Genomic DNA, 20,001 nt, shown 5'->3' with positions numbered 1-20,001 from the left:
AGAGAACACCATCTATTCAGCCTGCAGGAGCTGGATTCAGGGTTACTGTCTGATACAGAGGAGGGAGAGCCGGAGGAGGAGGTGAGGGGGGAGAGGAGAGGGGGGGGGGGGGAGGTGAGGGGAGAGAGGGGGGGGGGGGGGATCTGCAGAGAGAACACCATCTATTCAGCCTGCAGGAGCTGGATTCAGGGCTACTGTCTGATACAGAGGAGGGAGAGCCGGGGGAGGAGGTGAGGGGGGAGAGGAGAGGGGAGGGAGGGGAGGGGAGAGAGGGGGGGGGATCTGCAGAGAGAACACCATCTATTCAGCCTGCAGGAGCTGGATTCAGGGTTACTGTCTGATACAGAGGAGGGAGAGCCGGAGGAGGAGGTGAGGGGGGAGAGGAGAGGGGAGGGAGGGGAGGGGAGGGGAAAGGGGGGGAGGTGAGGGGAGAGAGGGAGAGAGGGGGGGGGGATCTGCAGAGAGAACACCATCTATTCAGCCTGCAGGAGCTGGATTCAGGGCTACTGTCTGATACAGAGGAGGGAGAGCCGGAGGAGGAGGTGAGGGGGGAGAGGAGAGGGGGGGAGGGGAGGGGGGGTGAGGGGGGGATCTGCAGAGAGAACACCATCTATTCAGCCTGCAGGAGCTGGATTCAGGGTTACTGTCTGATACAGAGGAGGGAGAGCCGGAGGAGGAGGTGAGGGGGGAGAGGAGAGGGGGGGGGGAGGGGGGGTGAGGGGAGAGAGGGGGGGGGGATCTGCAGAGAGAACACCATCTATTCAGCCTGCAGGAGCTGGATTCAGGGCTACTGTCTGATACAGAGGAGGGAGAGCCGGAGGAGGAGGTGAGGGGGGAGAGGAGAGGGGGGGCGGGAGGTGAGGGGAGAGAGGGGGGGGGGGGGGATCTGCAGAGAGAACACCATCTATTCAGCCTGCAGGAGCTGGATTCAGGTCTACTGTCTGATACAGAGGAGGGAGAGCCGGAGGAGGAGGTGAGGGGGGAGAGGAGAGGGGAGGGAGGGGAGGGGAGAGAGGGGAGAGAGGGGGGGGGATCTGCAGAGAGAACACCATCTATTCAGCCTGCAGGAGCTGGATTCAGGGTTACTGTCTGATACAGAGGAGGGAGAGCCGGAGTAGGAGGTGAGGGGGGAGAGGAGAGGGGGGGAGGGGAGGGGGGGTGAGGGGAGAGAGGGGGGGGATCTGCAGAGAGAACACCATCTATTCAGCCTGCAGGAGCTGGATTCAGGGTTACTGTCTGATACAGAGGAGGGAGAGCCGGAGGAGGAGGTGAGGGGGGAGAGGAGAGGGGGGGAGAGGAGGGGAGGTGAGGGGAGAGAGGGGGGGGGGGGATCTGCAGAGAGAACACCATCTATTCAGCCTGCAGGAGCTGGATTCAGGGCTACTGTCTGATACAGAGGAGGGAGAGCCGGAGGAGGAGGTGAGGGGGGAGAGGAGAGGGGAGGGAGGGGAGGGGAGGGGAGAGAGGGGGGGGGGGTCTGCAGAGAGAACACCATCTATTCAGCCTGCAGGAGCTGGATTCAGGGTTACTGTCTGATACAGAGGAGGGAGAGCCGGAGGAGGAGGTGAGGGGGGAGAGGAGAGGGGGGGGGGAGGGGAGGGGAGAGAGGGGAGAGAGGGGGGGGGGGTCTGCAGAGAGAACACCATCTATTCAGCCTGCAGGAGCTGGATTCAGGGCTACTGTCTGATACAGAGGAGGGAGAGCCGGAGGAGGAGGTGAGGGGGGGGGGGAGGGGAGGGGGAGAGAGGGGGGGGGGGTCTGCAGAGAGAACACCATCTATTCAGCCTGCAGGAGCTGGATTCAGGGTTACTGTCTGATACAGAGGAGGGAGAGCCGGAGGAGGAGGTGAGGGGGGAGAGGAGAGGGGGGGGAGGGGAGGTGAGGGGAGAGAGGGGGGGGGATCTGCAGAGAGAACACCATCTATTCAGCCTGCAGGAGCTGGATTCAGGGCTACTGTCTGATACAGAGGAGGGAGAGCCGGAGGAGGAGGTGAGGGGGGAGAGGAGAGGGGGGGGGAGGGGAGGGGAGGTGAGGGGAGAGAGGGGGGGGGATCTGCAGAGAGAACACCATCTATTCAGCCTGCAGGAGCTGGATTCAGGGCTACTGTCTGATACAGAGGAGGGAGAGCCGGAGGAGGAGGTGAGGGGGGAGAGGAGAGGGGGGGGAGGGGAGGTGAGGGGAGAGGGGGGGGGGATCTGCAGAGAGAACACCATCTATTCAGCCTGCAGGAGCTGGATTCAGGGTTACTGTCTGATACAGAGGAGGGAGAGCCGGAGGAGGAGGTGAGGGGGGAGAGGAGAGGGGGGGGGGGGAGGGGGGGAGGTGAGGGGAGAGAGGGGGGGGGGATCTGCAGAGAGAACACCATCTATTCAGCCTGCAGGAGCTGGATTCAGGGCTACTGTCTGATACAGAGGAGGGAGAGCCGGAGGAGGAGGTGAGGGGGGAGAGGGGAGGGGAGGTGAGGGGAGAGAGGGGGGGGGATCTGCAGAGAGAACACCATCTATTCAGCCTGCAGGAGCTGGATTCAGGGTTACTGTCTTATAATGAGTGTTACGCCGATGCTCGCCACAAACCGGGACCGGACCGCGGGGCTGAGGAGGGGTTATATAATCACCGACCTTAGTCCACGCAGACTGATCCGGAGTGCGCAGTTCGTAGTCGTACATCGCAGGGTCAGGATTGGAGAAGGCAGCATCGTCGTTAATGAAGCAGGAGTTCGGCAACAGGAAATCAGGAGTGCCCCGCTTCAGCTTAGGAGCGTGAGCGCGGGGGTGGCTTCTGCGCGAGGAGCGGCCTCGGCCCATGACGCCGATCTCAGCAGGAGGAGACAGCAGGCTAGCCAAAGTTCACCGCAGGGCAGCGTCGGGAAGAACCAACGCTTCAGCGCAGAAGTCCAAGGCAGGCCACTGCAAGAGGATCGCAGCAGGCCGCAGGAAAGGAAGGGTAGCCACTGCTAGGAGGGAATGCAGCAGATACCAGTGCTGGCAACAACGCTTCAGCACAGACGTCCAGGGCAGGCCACTGCAAGGAGATAGTAGCAGGCCAGTGCTGGCATCAACGCTTCAGCACAGACATCCCGGGTAGGCCACTGCAGGAGAATAGCAGCAGGCCGCAGGACAGGAAGGGTAGCCACTGCTAGGAGGGAATGCAGCAGTTACCAGTGCTGGCATCAACGCTTCAGCACAGACGTCCAGGGTAGGCCACTGCAAGGAGATAGCAGCAGGCCAGTGCTGGCAACAACGCTTCAGCACAGACGTCCAGGACCAGGCCTCTGGATACTCAGGAACTTGGAAGGTAAGAACGCTAGGAGAGAGGCCTGGGGTGGTTTGTGCAGAGACAGTAACATAGAGGTAGGAATAGTTATGCTCGGCACTTGTTCAGTGCCGACGCCTAGAATATAAAGGGCGTAGATCCAATCACAGGAGGAGGGTGTGTGAGAATTCCTCCAATGAAAGAGCACAGGGCAGAAGCTGCAATGAGAGGCAGCACCTGTGCCATAGATTGCCAGAGGAAGCTTGCAACTGCACAGGTCTGCAAGGCTATAGTCAAAGCCAGTAGTGGATTCCTTACAATGAGGAGGGAGAGCCGGAGGAGGAGGTGAGGGGGGAGAGGAGAGGGGAGGTGAGGAGGGAGAGGGGAGGTGAGGGGAGGAGGTGAGGGGAGAGGGAGGGGGAGGGGAGGTGAGAGGGGGGGGGTTACAGCCTGCTGGAGGAGGGGGTTAGAGAGGATTGAGACAGCATGCTGGGAGGAGGGGGTGAGACCGCCTGCAGGAGGAGGGGGTGAGACCGCCTGCACGAGGAGGGGGTGAGACAGTCTTCAGGAGGAGCTTGTTGCAGGAGGAGGGGACGAGACCGCCTGCAGGAGGAGGGGGTGAGACCGCCTGCAGGAGGAGTGGGCGAGACCGCCTGCAGGAGGAGGGGGTGAGACCGCCTGCAGGAGGAGGGGGTGAGACAGTCTTCAGGAGGAGCTTGTTGCAGGAGGAGGGGACGAGACCGCCTGCAGGAGGAGGGGGTGAGACCGCCTGCAGGAGGAGTGGGCGAGACCGCCTGCAGGAGGAGGGGGTGAGACAGTCTTCAGGAGGAGCTTGTTGCAGGAGGAGGGGACGAGACCGCCTGCAGGAGGAGGGGGTTAGACCGCCTGCAGGAGGAGGGGGTTAGACCGCCTGCAGGAGGAGGGGGTGAGACTGCCTGCAGGAGGAAGGGGTGAGACCGCCTGCAGGAGGAGGGGGTGAGACCGCCTGCAGGAGGAGGGGGTGAGATCGCCTGCAGGAGGAGGGGGTGAGACAGTCTGCAGGAGGAGCTTGTGGCAGGAGGAGGGGACGAGACCGCCTGCAGGAGGAGGGGGTGAGACCGCCTGCAGGAGGAGGGGGTGAGACCGCCTGCAGGAGGAGGGGGTGAGACCGCCTGCAGGAGGAAGGGGTGAGACCGCCTGCAGGAGGAGGGGGTGAGACCGCCTGCAGGAGGAGGGGGTGAGATCGCCTGCAGGAGGAAGGGGTGAGACCGCCTGCAGGAGGAGGGGGTGAGACAGTCTTCAGGAGGAGCTTGTTGCAGGACGAGGTGACGAGACCGCCTGCAGGAGGAGGGGGTGAGATCGCATGCAGGAGGAGGGGGTGAGACCGCCTGCAGAAGGAGGGGGTGAGACCGCCTGCAGGAGGAGGTGGTGAGACCGCCTGCAGGAGGAGGGGGTGAGACCGCCTGCAGGAGGAGGGGACGAGACCGCCTGCAGGAGGAGGGGGTGAGACCGCCTGCAGGAGGAAGGGGTGAGACAGTCTGCAGGAGGAGCTTGTTGCAGGACTATTTCTCTCCCCTCCTCTCTCTCTCTCTGTCATTCTCTGAGGACTCTTCTCTCCTCTGTCTCTAGGTCATTCTCTGAGGACTCTTCTCTCCTCTGTCTCTAGGTCATTCTCTGAGGACTCTTCTCTCCTCTGTCTCTAGGTCATTCTCTGAGGACTCTTCTCTCCTCTGTCTCTAGGTCATTCTCTGAGGACTCTTCTCTCCTCTGTCTCTAGGTCATTCTCTGAGGACTCTTCTCTCCTCTGTCTCTAGGTCATTCTCTGAGGACTCTTCTCTCCTCTGTCTCTAGGTCATTCTCTGAGGACTCTTCTCTCCTCTGTCTCTAGGTCATTCTCTGAGGACTCTTCTCTCCTCTGTCTCTAGGTCATTCTCTGAGGACTCTTCTCTCCTCTGTCTCTAGGTCACACAAGATGTCTCTCCTCCCCGCGTTGAGGTTTCAGAGGTGCAGGTTTCTGTCCTGTCCCCTCAATGCTGGCCCATCTCCCCTCTCTGCTACATGGAGGATCACAGCAAACATTTCCCAGAATCCCTCAGCGGCTCCCTGCAGCGATTCACGGACTTCTACACAAAGCGTAAGGATGTGTGTGTGCCGCGCGTGCGTATAAACATGTAAGAGACCATTTGTAGCCATAAGCTTAAGATTAATGTCTTGTAATAATACGTTATCCTGCAGGGAGATTTTTACATTCAAGAAGCAAACCGAATTGCGTGAAACGTCAGATGAATATTACAGGAAATATTTAGCTACGCACATTTTTGATTTGCATGATCAATATATCGCCGATGACGCGAAACCAGAATAGAACATATTTTGTGTACTGTACTCGCCCAAAGGATCACAAAGGATCACCAAACACCAATTTATTTTCCCACCAACCGAGAAATAGGTTTGCAAAGGACGGAGCCACGGCAGTTCCTGCCGCCTGTAAGTAAAATGTGGGGTTAAAAAGAAAATAATTAGGTGTCAGAAGAAATGTAACAAACGCAGGGTACACCCGTTACCCTCATATACATCATTCTCATCTTCCAAAATCTGGTCCTGCCTGGAAGCCATCGCTGTGTGAGATATGTACGCTCAATGTCACCTCCTTACTCATGTGTATAATATATCCCATGGGTCACGGACATAGGATGTCACACTTTCTACAAAGGGACGGATCTCTTGGTCAGTTAAAATACAAACCGTCCGGCCCAGTGAGCCGTTACCTGATACGATTTCACGCCTTGGGGGCTTGACTTGATTTTTAGGCAGTAGGTTAAAATGTTGGAATTTTTGGTTTGTGTTTCTTAAGGAATGAGTATTCCCGATTTGTGATATTGCCTTTCTTGGCATTTAATAATAAAGAATCGTGTGTGTGTGTGTGTGTGTGTGACACAGATTGTGTGTGTGTGTGTGTGTGTGTGCGTGTGCGTGTGTGTGTAAAATACGTTACCATCCAAGGACTGAGACAGTAGGAAGATGACAAAAGGTGATATTAGCTTAAACAGCATCACACATAACCGACGTTTCAACCCCACAGAGAGGCCTTTTTCAGGGGATGTGCATATATATATACAGCTCAACCCCATTATAACGCGATCCGTTACAACGCGAATCCGCTTATAACGCGATGTAAGCGTGGCTCCCAATTTTCGTATTTATGAATACAGGCATACCCCGCATTAACATACGCAATGGGACCGGAGCATGTATGTAAAGCGAAAATGTACTTAAAGTGAAGCACTACCTTTTTCCCACTTATCGATGCATGTACTGTACTGATAAATACAAAAAAGACACAGCGCCCAACGCTCATAGTGCATTAAAAATTATATTCACATAAACAATAAATGGGTGAGTATTGTGCGTACATCAAATGCAGTAACAACAAGCAGTTTCGGGATATGTTACCCAACGCCTCTGGAGACCGGAATAGGTGTCCTCACAGGGGTAGAAACGCTGATAACTCTGGTGCAGGGTCCTAGTGGGGTAGATGCACAACCTCTGCTGGTCCTTGCTCCCCAGAGCACGAGTAGAACGGGAGCTGCTGGCCCATGCAGTGCTTTGGCAAAGCGAAACTAAGCATGAGCTGGGCGCTGGCACTCTCCTCCGTGTGGAACACTTCCTGGTTGATGACGTCACCACGGGGAGTCGCCGATTTCGGCGCCGTTCAAACTCAGTCAGCTCGCGCAGTAGGGTGCTAGTAGAAAGGTAGAGCACTTGTCCAGAATGTCCTACGCGTTTCGAAACCAACAGGTTTCTTCATCAGGGACTAAAATCGAGTGGTTTCAGGTAAATCCTAAATACCCCGCGATCGTGCCTCATTGGCTGAGCCGTCTACTCTCTTATCCAATAGGAGAGCGGCAGGGGCGGAGTTAAAGTCCCGAAAGGCAAGCGTCACTGGTAGTCATAAACATAAGAAAAAAACCTCAATAAACTTTATTAACAACAACAATGATTACTAGGACGCGATTGATGATACTAAAACAAAGAGCAAAGTGTTAAAAACATGGCAAAAAGCACAATAACAGGTTGTATCAGTTGCCCTATGGACCTGGATGACTAATAGAGAATTGTGTTATATAAAAGAAGCTTGAAAATTGTTCAGAGCAGACTATATCTAAAAAGCAGCAGACTAAAAAATCTTAAAACTGATTAGAAATTACAATAAAAATATTTCATAAAAGGACATAGAACCGCAAATATATAATTCCGTTAAAATACTGGAAATAGTTCAAAAGAGTTAAATGTGATTAAAAGATCAGTACAGAGACCAGATATCTATATCTTCATTTAAACCCCCTGGATACAAGGTGTTTAATTTGTGTAACCAGAAGGTTTCCTGCCTAGATAGTTCCTTAACCCTATCCCCCCCTCTCCTATTTTTTGGTATATGCTTAATGCCTTTAAATAGGAGGGTTGAGGGATCACTATTGTGACATAGTGCATAATGTTTTGAAAGGCTATGTTTCATAAACCCTAGTTTAATGTTGCGCAGATGTTCTAAAATGCGTACTTTTAAAGCACGTTTAGTGCGCCCCACATAAAAAAGGCCACACGGACACTCTAATAAATAAACTACATGGTCAGTATTACAAAGGATAAAATCATTAATATTAATTAGTTCACCATTTGGACATTTAAAAGTTTTTTTGTCGGGATGCAAATGCTTGCAAACTGAGCACACAATCTGTAAAACTGTCAGGAGCAGCTGTGGGAGGATAATACAGCCACACAATATAGCATAGGTGTATGTGGGTGGTGAGTAGCATTGACACTAGCATTCTGGTCTGGCGTAGACTCCAAGTCCTTCATGGATAAGGGCAAATCTCTTAGCTGCCTTTGCTCATTCTTCCTATCAGCGCAAGCCATTGGTGGTCACAAGACTACGGTTTTTATTATTACCCCCCCCCCCTTTTTCTTTTTAACTGTCTGATCTCGTTGTTAGTTAGTTTTTTATATTTTAATTCTATGAATTAGCTCTAGTACAGGTCCAACTTAATCATCATACATTTGAACGTATTTAGTTATATATAGATGTAACTGGTTTATTAGTAAGCCAGTGTCCTATACTTGGACTGTTCATTGTTATTATATTATCATCATCATTTGCATTTTATAACTTTTACATATCAACTACCTTCCATGTAATCACATAGGGTAATATATATATTTTTAACTGTCATTATTGACAATCTTTATATGGTTCAATATTATATGGAAAATGTGGATTATGCATTTTAATTGCATTGTTTATATGAGGATGTTTTTTCCCTTGCTGTTGAACCTTTTTCACGACATGATGGGCAGCTGCTACTTTTATCGCAGCTAGATTCAATTTACTTTGATTGCTGAATAGGGTATATATGGTCATAGCAGTCAGTAGCCCATCATTCCTTGAAGTCACTTGTGTGACGAAACGCGTCGAAAATCGTGACGCACTGACGTCACTACGCTGATAGGGAGCTGTTTGGACGTTGCTAGCCTGTTTTTTACACGAGGTGGTTGGAGCAGTGGAAACTTCCGGGTGGAGCAGAGCTGAGTGAGGCGCTCCTGACAGGCTGCTGGGGCTGTGTTCCTGCACCAGATACAGAGTGTGGAGCAGAGCTGAGTGACGCGCTCCTGACAGGCTGCTGGGGCAGTGTTCCTGCACCAGATACAGAGTGTGGAGCAGAGCTGAGTGACGTGCTCCTGACAGGCTGCTGGGGCCGTGTTCCTGCACCAGATACACAGTGTGGAGCAGAGCTGAGTGAGGCGCTCCTGACAGGCTGCTGGGGCTGTGTTCCTGCACCAGATACACGGAGAGTGGAGCAGAGCTGAGTGAGGCGCTCCTGACAGGCTGCTGGGGCTGTGTTACTGCACCAGATACACGGAGTGTGGAGCAGAGCTGAGTGACGCGCTCCTGACAGGCTGCTGGGGCTGTGTTCCTGCACCAGATACACGGAGTGTGGAGCAGAGCTGAGTGAGGCGCTCCTGACAGGCTGCTGGGGCTTTGTTCCTACACCAGATACAGAGTGTGGAGCAGAGCGGAGTGAGGCGCTCCTGACAGGCTGCTGGGGCTGTGTTCCTGCACCAGATACACAGTGTGGAGCAGATCTGAGTGAGGCGCTCCTGACAGGCTGCTGGGGCCGTGTTCCTGCACCAGATACACGGAGTGTGGAGCAGAGCTGAGTGAGGCGCTCCTGACAGGCTGTTGGGGCTGTGTTCCTGCACCAGATACAGAGTGTGGAGCAGAGCTGAGTGAGGCGCTCCTGACAGGCTGCTGGGGCTGTGTTCTTGCACCAGATACAGAGTGTGGAGCAGAGCTGAGTGAGGCGCTCCTGACAGGCTGCTGGGGCTGTGTTCTTGCACCAGATACAGAGTGTGGAGCAGAGCTGAGTGACGCGCTCCTGACAGGCTGCTGGGGCAGTGTTCCAGTATTAGATACACAGAGTGTGGAGCAGAGCTGAGTGAGGCGCTGCTGACAGGCTGCTGGGGCAGTGTTCCTGCACCAGATACACGGAGTGTGGAGCAGAGTTGAGTGACGCGCTCCTGACAGGCTGCTGGGGCAGTGTTCCTGCACCAGGTACACGGAGTGTGGAGCAGAGCTGAGTGAGGCGCTCCTGACAGGCTGCTGGGGCAGTGTTACTGCACCAGATACACAGAGTGTGGAGCAGAGCTGAGTGAGGCGCTCCTGACAGGCTGCTGGGGCTGTGTTCCTGCACCAGATACACGGAGTGTGGAGCAGAGCGGAGTGAGGCGCTCCTGACAGGCTGCTGGGGCAGTGTTCCTGCACCAGATACACAGAGTGTGGAGCAGATCTGAGTGAGGCGCTCATGACAGGCTGCTGTGGCAGTGTTCCTGCACCAGATACACAGAGTGTGGAGCAGAGCTGAGTGACGCGCTCCTGACAGGCTGCTGGGGCCGTGTTCCTGCACCAGATACACAGTGTGGAGCAGAGCTGAGTGAGGCGCTCCTGACAGGCTGCTGGGGCAGTGTTCCTGCACCAGATACACGGAGTGTAGAGCAGAGGTGAGTGAGGTGCTCCTGACAGGCTGCTGGGGCAGTGTTCCTGCACCAGATACACGGAGTGTGGAGCAGAGCTGAGTGAGGCGCTCCTGACAGGCTGCTGGGGCAGTGTTCCAGTATTAGATACACAGAGTGTGGAGCAGAGCTGAGTGAGGCGCTCCAGACAGGCTGCTGGGGCTGTGTTCTTGCACCAGATACAGAGTGTGGAGCAGAGCTGAGTGAGGCGCTCCTGACAGGCTGCTGGGGCTGTGTTCTTGCACCAGATACAGAGTGTGGAGCAGAGCTGAGTGACGTGCTCCTGACAGGCTGCTGGGGCAGTGTTCCAGTATTAGATACACAGAGTGTGGAGCAGAGCTGAGTGAGGCGCTGCTGACAGGCTGCTGGGGCAGTGTTCCTGCACCAGATACACGGAGTGTGGAGCAGAGTTGAGTGACGCGCTCCTGACAGGCTGCTGGGGCAGTGTTCCTGCACCAGGTACACGGAGTGTGGAGCAGAGCTGAGTGAGGCGCTCCTGACAGGCTTCTGGGGCTGTGTTCCTGTACCAGATACAGAGTGTGGAGCAGAGCTGAGTGAGGCGCTCCTGACAGGCTGCTGGGGCTGTGTTCCTGCACCAGATACAGAGTGTGGAGCAGAGCTGAGTGAGGCGCTCCTGACAGGCTGCTGGGGCAGTGTTCCTGCACCAGATACACAGAGTGTGGAGCAGAGCTGAGTGAGGCGCTCCTGACAGGCTGCTGGGGCTGTGTTCTTGCACCAGATACAGAGTGTGGAGCAGAGCTGAGTGAGGCGCTCCTGACAGGCTGCTGGGGCTGTGTTCTTGCACCAGATACAGAGTGTGGAGCAGAGCTGAGTGACGCGCTCCTGACAGGCTGCTGGGGCAGTGTTCCAGTATTAGATACACAGAGTGTGGAGCAGAGCTGAGTGAGGCGCTGCTGACAGGCTGCTGGGGCAGTGTTCCTGCACCAGATACACGGAGTGTGGAGCAGAGTTGAGTGACGCGCTCCTGACAGGCTGCTGGGGCAGTGTTCCTGCACCAGGTACACGGAGTGTGGAGCAGAGCTGAGTGAGGCGCTCCTGACAGGCTGCTGGGGCAGTGTTACTGCACCAGATACACAGAGTGTGGAGCAGAGCTGAGTGAGGCGCTCCTGACAGGCTGCTGGGGCTGTGTTCCTGCACCAGATACACGGAGTGTGGAGCAGAGCTGAGTGAGGCGCTCCTGACAGGCTGCTGGGCTGTGTTCCTGCACCAGATACACAGAGTGTGGAGCAGATCTGAGTGAGGCGCTCCTGACAGGCTGCTGGGGCTGTGTTCCTGCACCAGATACAGAGTGTGGAGCAGAGCGGAGTGAGGCGCTCCTGACAGGCTGCTGGGGCTGTGTTCCTGCACCAGATACACAGAGTGTGGAGCAGATCTGAGTGAGGCGCTCCTGACAGGCTGCTGTGGCAGTGTTCCTGCACCAGATACACAGAGTGTGGAGCAGAGCTGAGTGACGCGCTCCTGACAGGCTGCTGGGGCCGTGTTCCTGCACCAGATACACAGTGTGGAGCAGAGCTGAGTGAGGCGCTCCTGACAGGCTGCTGGGGCAGTGTTCCTGCACCAGATACACGGAGTGTGGAGCAGAGGTGAGTGAGGTGCTCCTGACAGGCTGCTGGGGCAGTGTTCCTGCACCAGATACACGGAGTGTGGAGCAGAGCTGAGTGAGGCGCTCCTGACAGGCTGCTGGGGCAGTGTTCCAGTATTAGATACACAGAGTGTGGAGCAGAGCTGAGTGAGGCGCTCCAGACAGGCTGCTGGGGCTGTGTTCTTGCACCAGATACAGAGTGTGGAGCAGAGCTGAGTGACGTGCTCCTGACAGGCTGCTGGGGCAGTGTTCCAGTATTAGATACACAGAGTGTGGAGCAGAGCTGAGTGAGGCGCTGCTGACAGGCTGCTGGGGCAGTGTTCCTGCACCAGATACACGGAGTGTGGAGCAGAGCTGAGTGAGGCGCTCCTGACAGGCTGCTGGGGCTGTGTTCTTGCACCAGATACAGAGTGTGGAGCAGAGCTGAGTGACGCGCTCCTGACAGGCTGCTGGGGCAGTGTTCCAGTATTAGATACACAGAGTGTGGAGCAGAGCTGAGTGAGGCGCTGCTGACAGGCTGCTGGGGCAGTGTTCCTGCACCAGATACACGGAGTGTGGAGCAGAGTTGAGTGACGCGCTCCTGACAGGCTGCTGGGGCAGTGTTCCTGCACCAGGTACACGGAGTGTGGAGCAGAGCTGAGTGAGGTGCTCCTGACAGGCTGCTGGGGCAGTGTTACTGCACCAGATACACAGAGTGTGGAGCAGAGCTGAGTGACGCGCTCCTGACAGGCTGCTGGGGCAGTGTTACTGCACCAGATACACAGAGTGTGGAGCAGAGCTGAGTGAGGCGCTCCTGACAGGCTGCTGGGGCTGTGTTCCTGCACCAGATACACGGAGTGTGGAGCAGAGCTGAGTGAGGCGCTCCTGACAGGCTGCTGGGGCAGTGTTCCTGCACCAGATACACAGAGTGTGGAGCAGAGCTGAGTGACGCGCTCCTGACAGGCTGCTGGGGCCGTGTTCCTGCACCAGATACACAGTGTGGAGCAGAGCTGAGTGAGGCGCTCCTGACAGGCTGCTGGGGCAGTGTTCCTGCACCAGATACACGGAGTGTGGAGCAGAGGTGAGTGAGGTGCTCCTGACAGGCTGCTGGGGCAGTGTTCCTGCACCAGATACACGGAGTGTGGAGCAGAGCTGAGTGACGCGCTCCTGACAGGCTGCTGGGGCAGTGTTCCAGTATTAGATACACAGAGTGTGGAGCAGAGCTGAGTGAGGCGCTCCAGACAGGCTGCTGGGGCTGTGTTCTTGCACCAGATACAGAGTGTGGAGCAGAGCTGAGTGAGGCGCTCCTGACAGGCTGCTGGGGCTGTGTTCTTGCACCAGATACAGAGTGTGGAGCAGAGCTGAGTGATGTGCTCCTGACAGGCTGCTGGGGCAGTGTTCCAGTATTAGATACACAGAGTGTGGAGCAGAGCTGAGTGAGGCGCTGCTGACAGGCTGCTGGGGCAGTGTTCCTGCACCAGGTACACGGAGTGTGGAGCAGAGCTGAGTGAGGCGCTCCTGACAGGCTTCTGGGGCTGTGTTCCTGTACCAGATACAGAGTGTGGAGCAGAGCTGAGTGAGGCGCTCCTGACAGGCTGCTGGGGCTGTGTTCCTGCACCAGATACAGAGTGTGGAGCAGAGCTGAGTGAGGCGCTCCTGACAGGCTGCTGGGGCAGTGTTCCTGCACCAGATACACAGAGTGTGGAGCAGAGCTGAGTGAGGCGCTCCTGACAGGCTGCTGGGGCTGTGTTCTTGCACCAGATACAGAGTGTGGAGCAGAGCTGAGTGAGGCGCTCCTGACAGGCTGCTGGGGCTGTGTTCTTGCACCAGATACAGAGTGTGGAGCAGAGCTGAGTGACGCGCTCCTGACAGGCTGCTGGGGCAGTGTTCCAGTATTAGATACACAGAGTGTGGAGCAGAGCTGAGTGAGGCGCTGCTGACAGGCTGCTGGGGCAGTGTTCCTGCACCAGATACACGGAGTGTGGAGCAGAGTTGAGTGACGCGCTCCTGACAGGCTGCTGGGGCAGTGTTCCTGCACCAGGTACACGGAGTGTGGAGCAGAGCTGAGTGAGGCGCTCCTGACAGGCTGCTGGGGCAGTGTTACTGCACCAGATACACAGAGTGTGGAGCAGAGCTGAGTGAGGCGCTCCTGACAGGCTGCTGGGGCTGTGTTCCTGCACCAGATACACGGAGTGTGGAGCAGAGCTGAGTGAGGCGCTCCTGACAGGCTGCTGGGGCTGTGTTCCTGCACCAGATACACAGAGTGTGGAGCAGATCTGAGTGAGGCGCTCCTGACAGGCTGCTGGGGCTGTGTTCCTGCACCAGATACAGAGTGTGGAGCAGAGCGGAGTGAGGCGCTCCTGACAGGCTGCTGGGGCTGTGTTCCTGCACCAGATACACAGAGTGTGGAGCAGATCTGAGTGAGGCGCTCCTGACAGGCTGCTGGGGCTGTGTTCCTGCACCAGATACAGAGTGTGGAGCAGAGCTGAGTGAGGCGCTCCTGACAGGCTGCTGTGGCAGTGTTCCTGCACCAGATACACAGAGTGTGGAGCAGAGCTGAGTGACGCGCTCCTGACAGGCTGCTGGGGCCGTGTTCCTGCACCAGATACACAGTGTGGAGCAGAGCTGAGTGAGGCGCTCCTGACAGGCTGCTGGGGCAGTGTTCCTGCACCAGATACACGGAGTGTGGAGCAGAGGTGAGTGAGGTGCTCCTGACAGGCTGCTGGGGCAGTGTTCCTGCACCAGATACACGGAGTGTGGAGCAGAGCTGAGTGACGCGCTCCTGACAGGCTGCTGGGGCAGTGTTCCAGTATTAGATACACAGAGTGTGGAGCAGAGCTGAGTGAGGCGCTCCAGACAGGCTGCTGGGGCTGTGTTCTTGCACCAGATACAGAGTGTGGAGCAGAGCTGAGTGAGGCGCTCCTGACAGGCTGCTGGGGCTGTGTTCTTGCACCAGATACAGAGTGTGGAGCAGAGCTGAGTGACGTGCTCCTGACAGGCTGCTGGGGCAGTGTTCCAGTATTAGATACACAGAGTGTGGAGCAGAGCTGAGTGAGGCGCTGCTGACAGGCTGCTGGGGCAGTGTTCCTGCACCAGATACACGGAGTGTGGAGCAGAGTTGAGTGACGCGCTCCTGACAGGCTGCTGGGGCAGTGTTCCTGCACCAGGTACACGGAGTGTGGAGCAGAGCTGAGTGAGGCGCTCCTGACAGGCTTCTGGGGCTGTGTTCCTGTACCAGATACAGAGTGTGGAGCAGAGCTGAGTGAGGCGCTCCTGACAGGCTGCTGGGGCTGTGTTCCTGCACCAGATACAGAGTGTGGAGCAGAGCTGAGTGAGGCGCTCCTGACAGGCTGCTGGGGCAGTGTTCCTGCACCAGATACACAGAGTGTGGAGCAGAGCTGAATGACGCGCTCCTGACAGGCTGCTGGGGCTGTGTTCCTGCACCAGATACAGAGTGTGGAGCAGAGCTGAGTGACGCGCTCCTGACAGGCTGCTGGGGCCGTGTTCCTGCACCAGATACACAGTGTGGAGCAGAGCTGAGTGAGGCGCTCCTGACAGGCTGCTGGGGCAGTGTTCCTGCACCAGATACAGAGTGTGGAGCAGAGCTGAGTGAGGCGCTCCTGACAGGCTGCTGGGGCTGTGTTCCTGCACCAGATACACGGAGTGTGGAGCAGAGGTGAGTGAGGCGCTCCTGACAGGCTGCTGGGGCTGTGTTCCTGCACCAGATACACGGAGTGTGGAGCAGAGCTGAGTGAGGCGCTCCTGACAGGCTGCTGGGGCTGTGTTCCTGCACCAGATACACAGAGTGTGGAGCAGAGCTGAGTGAGGCGCTCCTGACAGGCTGCTGGGGCTGTGTTCCTGCACCAGATACACGGAGTGTGGAGCAGAGCTGAGTGAGGCGCTCCTGACAGGCTGCTGGGGCTGTGTTCCTGCACCAGATACACGGAGTGTGGAGCAGAGCTGAGTGAGGCGCTCCTGACAGGCTGCTGGGGCTGTGTTCCTACACCAGATACACGGAGTGTGGAGCAGAGCTGAGTGAGGCGCTCCTGACAGGCTGCTGGGGCTGTGTTCCTACACCAGATACACAGAGTGTGGAGCAGAGCTGAGTGAGGCGCTCCTGACAGGCTGCTGGGGCTGTGTTCCTACACCAGATACACAGAGTGTGGAGCAGAGCTGAGTGAGGCGCTCCTGACAGGCTGCTGGGGCCGTGTTCCTGCACCAGATACACGGAGTGTGGAGCAGAGCTGAGTGAGGCGCTCCTGACAGGCTGCTGGGGCAGTGTTCCTGCACCAGATACACGGAGTGTGGAGCAGAGCTGAGTGAGGCGCTCCTGACAGGCTGCTGGGGCTGTGTTCCTGCACCAGATACAGAGTGTGGAGCAGAGCTGAGTGAGGCGCTCCTGACAGGCTGCTGTGGCAGTGTTCCTGCACCAGATACACAGAGTGTGGAGCAGAGCTGAGTGACGCGCTCCTGACAGGCTGCTGGGGCCGTGTTCCTGCACCAGATACACAGTGTGGAGCAGAGCTGAGTGAGGCGCTCCTGACAGGCTGCTGGGGCAGTGTTCCTGCACCAGATACACGGAGTGTGGAGCAGAGGTGAGTGAGGTGCTCCTGACAGGCTGCTGGGGCAGTGTTCCTGCACCAGATACACGGAGTGTGGAGCAGAGCTGAGTGAGGCGCTCCTGACAGGCTGCTGGGGCAGTGTTCCAGTATTAGATACACAGAGTGTGGAGCAGAGCTGAGTGAGGCGCTCCAGACAGGCTGCTGGGGCTGTGTTCTTGCACCAGATACAGAGTGTGGAGCAGAGCTGAGTGACGTGCTCCTGACAGGCTGCTGGGGCAGTGTTCCAGTATTAGATACACAGAGTGTGGAGCAGAGCTGAGTGAGGCGCTGCTGACAGGCTGCTGGGGCAGTGTTCCTGCACCAGATACACGGAGTGTGGAGCAGAGCTGAGTGAGGCGCTCCTGACAGGCTGCTGGGGCTGTGTTCTTGCACCAGATACAGAGTGTGGAGCAGAGCTGAGTGACGCGCTCCTGACAGGCTGCTGGGGCAGTGTTCCAGTATTAGATACACAGAGTGTGGAGCAGAGCTGAGTGAGGCGCTGCTGACAGGCTGCTGGGGCAGTGTTCCTGCACCAGATACACGGAGTGTGGAGCAGAGTTGAGTGACGCGCTCCTGACAGGCTGCTGGGGCAGTGTTCCTGCACCAGGTACACGGAGTGTGGAGCAGAGCTGAGTGAGGCGCTCCTGACAGGCTGCTGGGGCAGTGTTACTGCACCAGATACACAGAGTGTGGAGCAGAGCTGAGTGAGGCGCTCCTGACAGGCTGCTGGGGCTGTGTTCCTGCACCAGATACACGGAGTGTGGAGCAGAGCTGAGTGAGGCGCTCCTGACAGGCTGCTGGGGCAGTGTTCCTGCACCAGATACACAGAGTGTGGAGCAGAGCTGAGTGACGCGCTCCTGACAGGCTGCTGGGGCCGTGTTCCTGCACCAGATACACAGTGTGGAGCAGAGCTGAGTGAGGCGCTCCTGACAGGCTGCTGGGGCAGTGTTCCTGCACCAGATACACGGAGTGTGGAGCAGAGGTGAGTGAGGTGCTCCTGACAGGCTGCTGGGGCAGTGTTCCTGCACCAGATACACGGAGTGTGGAGCAGAGCTGAGTGACGCGCTCCTGACAGGCTGCTGGGGCAGTGTTCCAGTATTAGATACACAGAGTGTGGAGCAGAGCTGAGTGAGGCGCTCCAGACAGGCTGCTGGGGCTGTGTTCTTGCACCAGATACAGAGTGTGGAGCAGAGCTGAGTGAGGCGCTCCTGACAGGCTGCTGGGGCTGTGTTCTTGCACCAGATACAGAGTGTGGAGCAGAGCTGAGTGATGTGCTCCTGACAGGCTGCTGGGGCAGTGTTCCAGTATTAGATACACAGAGTGTGGAGCAGAGCTGAGTGAGGCGCTGCTGACAGGCTGCTGGGGCAGTGTTCCTGCACCAGGTACACGGAGTGTGGAGCAGAGCTGAGTGAGGCGCTCCTGACAGGCTTCTGGGGCTGTGTTCCTGTACCAGATACAGAGTGTGGAGCAGAGCTGAGTGAGGCGCTCCTGACAGGCTGCTGGGGCTGTGTTCCTGCACCAGATACAGAGTGTGGAGCAGAGCTGAGTGAGGCGCTCCTGACAGGCTGCTGGGGCAGTGTTCCTGCACCAGATACACAGAGTGTGGAGCAGAGCTGAGTGAGGCGCTCCTGACAGGCTGCTGGGGCTGTGTTCTTGCACCAGATACAGAGTGTGGAGCAGAGCTGAGTGAGGCGCTCCTGACAGGCTGCTGGGGCTGTGTTCTTGCACCAGATACAGAGTGTGGAGCAGAGCTGAGTGACGCGCTCCTGACAGGCTGCTGGGGCAGTGTTCCAGTATTAGATACACAGAGTGTGGAGCAGAGCTGAGTGAGGCGCTGCTGACAGGCTGCTGGGGCAGTGTTCCTGCACCAGATACACGGAGTGTGGAGCAGAGTTGAGTGACGCGCTCCTGACAGGCTGCTGGGGCAGTGTTCCTGCACCAGGTACACGGAGTGTGGAGCAGAGCTGAGTGAGGCGCTCCTGACAGGCTGCTGGGGCAGTGTTACTGCACCAGATACACAGAGTGTGGAGCAGAGCTGAGTGAGGCGCTCCTGACAGGCTGCTGGGGCTGTGTTCCTGCACCAGATACACGGAGTGTGGAGCAGAGCTGAGTGAGGCGCTCCTGACAGGCTGCTGGGGCTGTGTTCCTGCACCAGATACACAGAGTGTGGAGCAGATCTGAGTGAGGCGCTCCTGACAGGCTGCTGGGGCTGTGTTCCTGCACCAGATACAGAGTGTGGAGCAGAGCGGAGTGAGGCGCTCCTGACAGGCTGCTGGGGCTGTGTTCCTGCACCAGATACACAGAGTGTGGAGCAGATCTGAGTGAGGCGCTCCTGACAGGCTGCTGGGGCTGTGTTCCTGCACCAGATACAGAGTGTGGAGCAGAGCTGAGTGAGGCGCTCCTGACAGGCTGCTGTGGCAGTGTTCCTGCACCAGATACACAGAGTGTGGAGCAGAGCTGAGTGACGCGCTCCTGACAGGCTGCTGGGGCCGTGTTCCTGCACCAGATACACAGTGTGGAGCAGAGCTGAGTGAGGCGCTCCTGACAGGCTGCTGGGGCAGTGTTCCTGCACCAGATACACGGAGTGTGGAGCAGAGGTGAGTGAGGTGCTCCTGACAGGCTGCTGGGGCAGTGTTCCTGCACCAGATACACGGAGTGTGGAGCAGAGCTGAGTGACGCGCTCCTGACAGGCTGCTGGGGCAGTGTTCCAGTATTAGATACACAGAGTGTGGAGCAGAGCTGAGTGAGGCGCTCCAGACAGGCTGCTGGGGCTGTGTTCTTGCACCAGATACAGAGTGTGGAGCAGAGCTGAGTGAGGCGCTCCTGACAGGCTGCTGGGGCTGTGTTCTTGCACCAGATACAGAGTGTGGAGCAGAGCTGAGTGACGTGCTCCTGACAGGCTGCTGGGGCAGTGTTCCAGTATTAGATACACAGAGTGTGGAGCAGAGCTGAGTGAGGCGCTGCTGACAGGCTGCTGGGGCAGTGTTCCTGCACCAGATACACGGAGTGTGGAGCAGAGTTGAGTGACGCGCTCCTGACAGGCTGCTGGGGCAGTGTTCCTGCACCAGGTACACGGAGTGTGGAGCAGAGCTGAGTGAGGCGCTCCTGACAGGCTTCTGGGGCTGTGTTCCTGTACCAGATACAGAGTGTGGAGCAGAGCTGAGTGAGGCGCTCCTGACAGGCTGCTGGGGCTGTGTTCCTGCACCAGATACAGAGTGTGGAGCAGAGCTGAGTGAGGCGCTCCTGACAGGCTGCTGGGGCAGTGTTCCTGCACCAGATACACAGAGTGTGGAGCAGAGCTGAATGACGCGCTCCTGACAGGCTGCTGGGGCTGTGTTCCTGCACCAGATACAGAGTGTGGAGCAGAGCTGAGTGAGGCACTCCTGACAGGCTGCTGGGGCTGTGTTCCTGCACCAGATACACGGAGTGTGGAGCAGAGCTGAGTGAGGCGCTCCTGACAGGCTGCTGGGGCTGTGTTACTGCACCAGATACACAGAGTGTGGAGCAGAGCTGAGTGAGGCG

At 57.2% G+C, this 20,001-nt stretch overlaps 1 protein-coding gene across 1 annotated transcript; it reads left to right on the top strand.

The window, feature by feature from the left end:
* Nucleotides 1–149: 149 nt before the first annotated feature.
* On the top strand, nt 150–7,467 carry LOC142477078 (cullin-9-like; the record flags this gene model as incomplete). Its single annotated transcript, XM_075582131.1, has 3 exons — nt 150–230; nt 5,194–5,365; nt 5,467–7,467. Coding segments are annotated over 3 exons (324 nt in total), but the record flags the coding sequence as incomplete, so codon positions are not given.
* Between the last annotated feature and the right edge of the window lie 12,534 nt (nt 7,468–20,001).

This window comes from Ascaphus truei, unplaced genomic scaffold (assembly GCF_040206685.1).
Source record: "Ascaphus truei isolate aAscTru1 unplaced genomic scaffold, aAscTru1.hap1 HAP1_SCAFFOLD_1921, whole genome shotgun sequence".
NCBI classification, from domain to species: domain Eukaryota; kingdom Metazoa; phylum Chordata; class Amphibia; order Anura; family Ascaphidae; genus Ascaphus; species Ascaphus truei.
The sequence above is the reverse complement of the archived record's forward strand: the minus strand, read 5'-3'. Positions and strand labels throughout refer to the sequence as shown.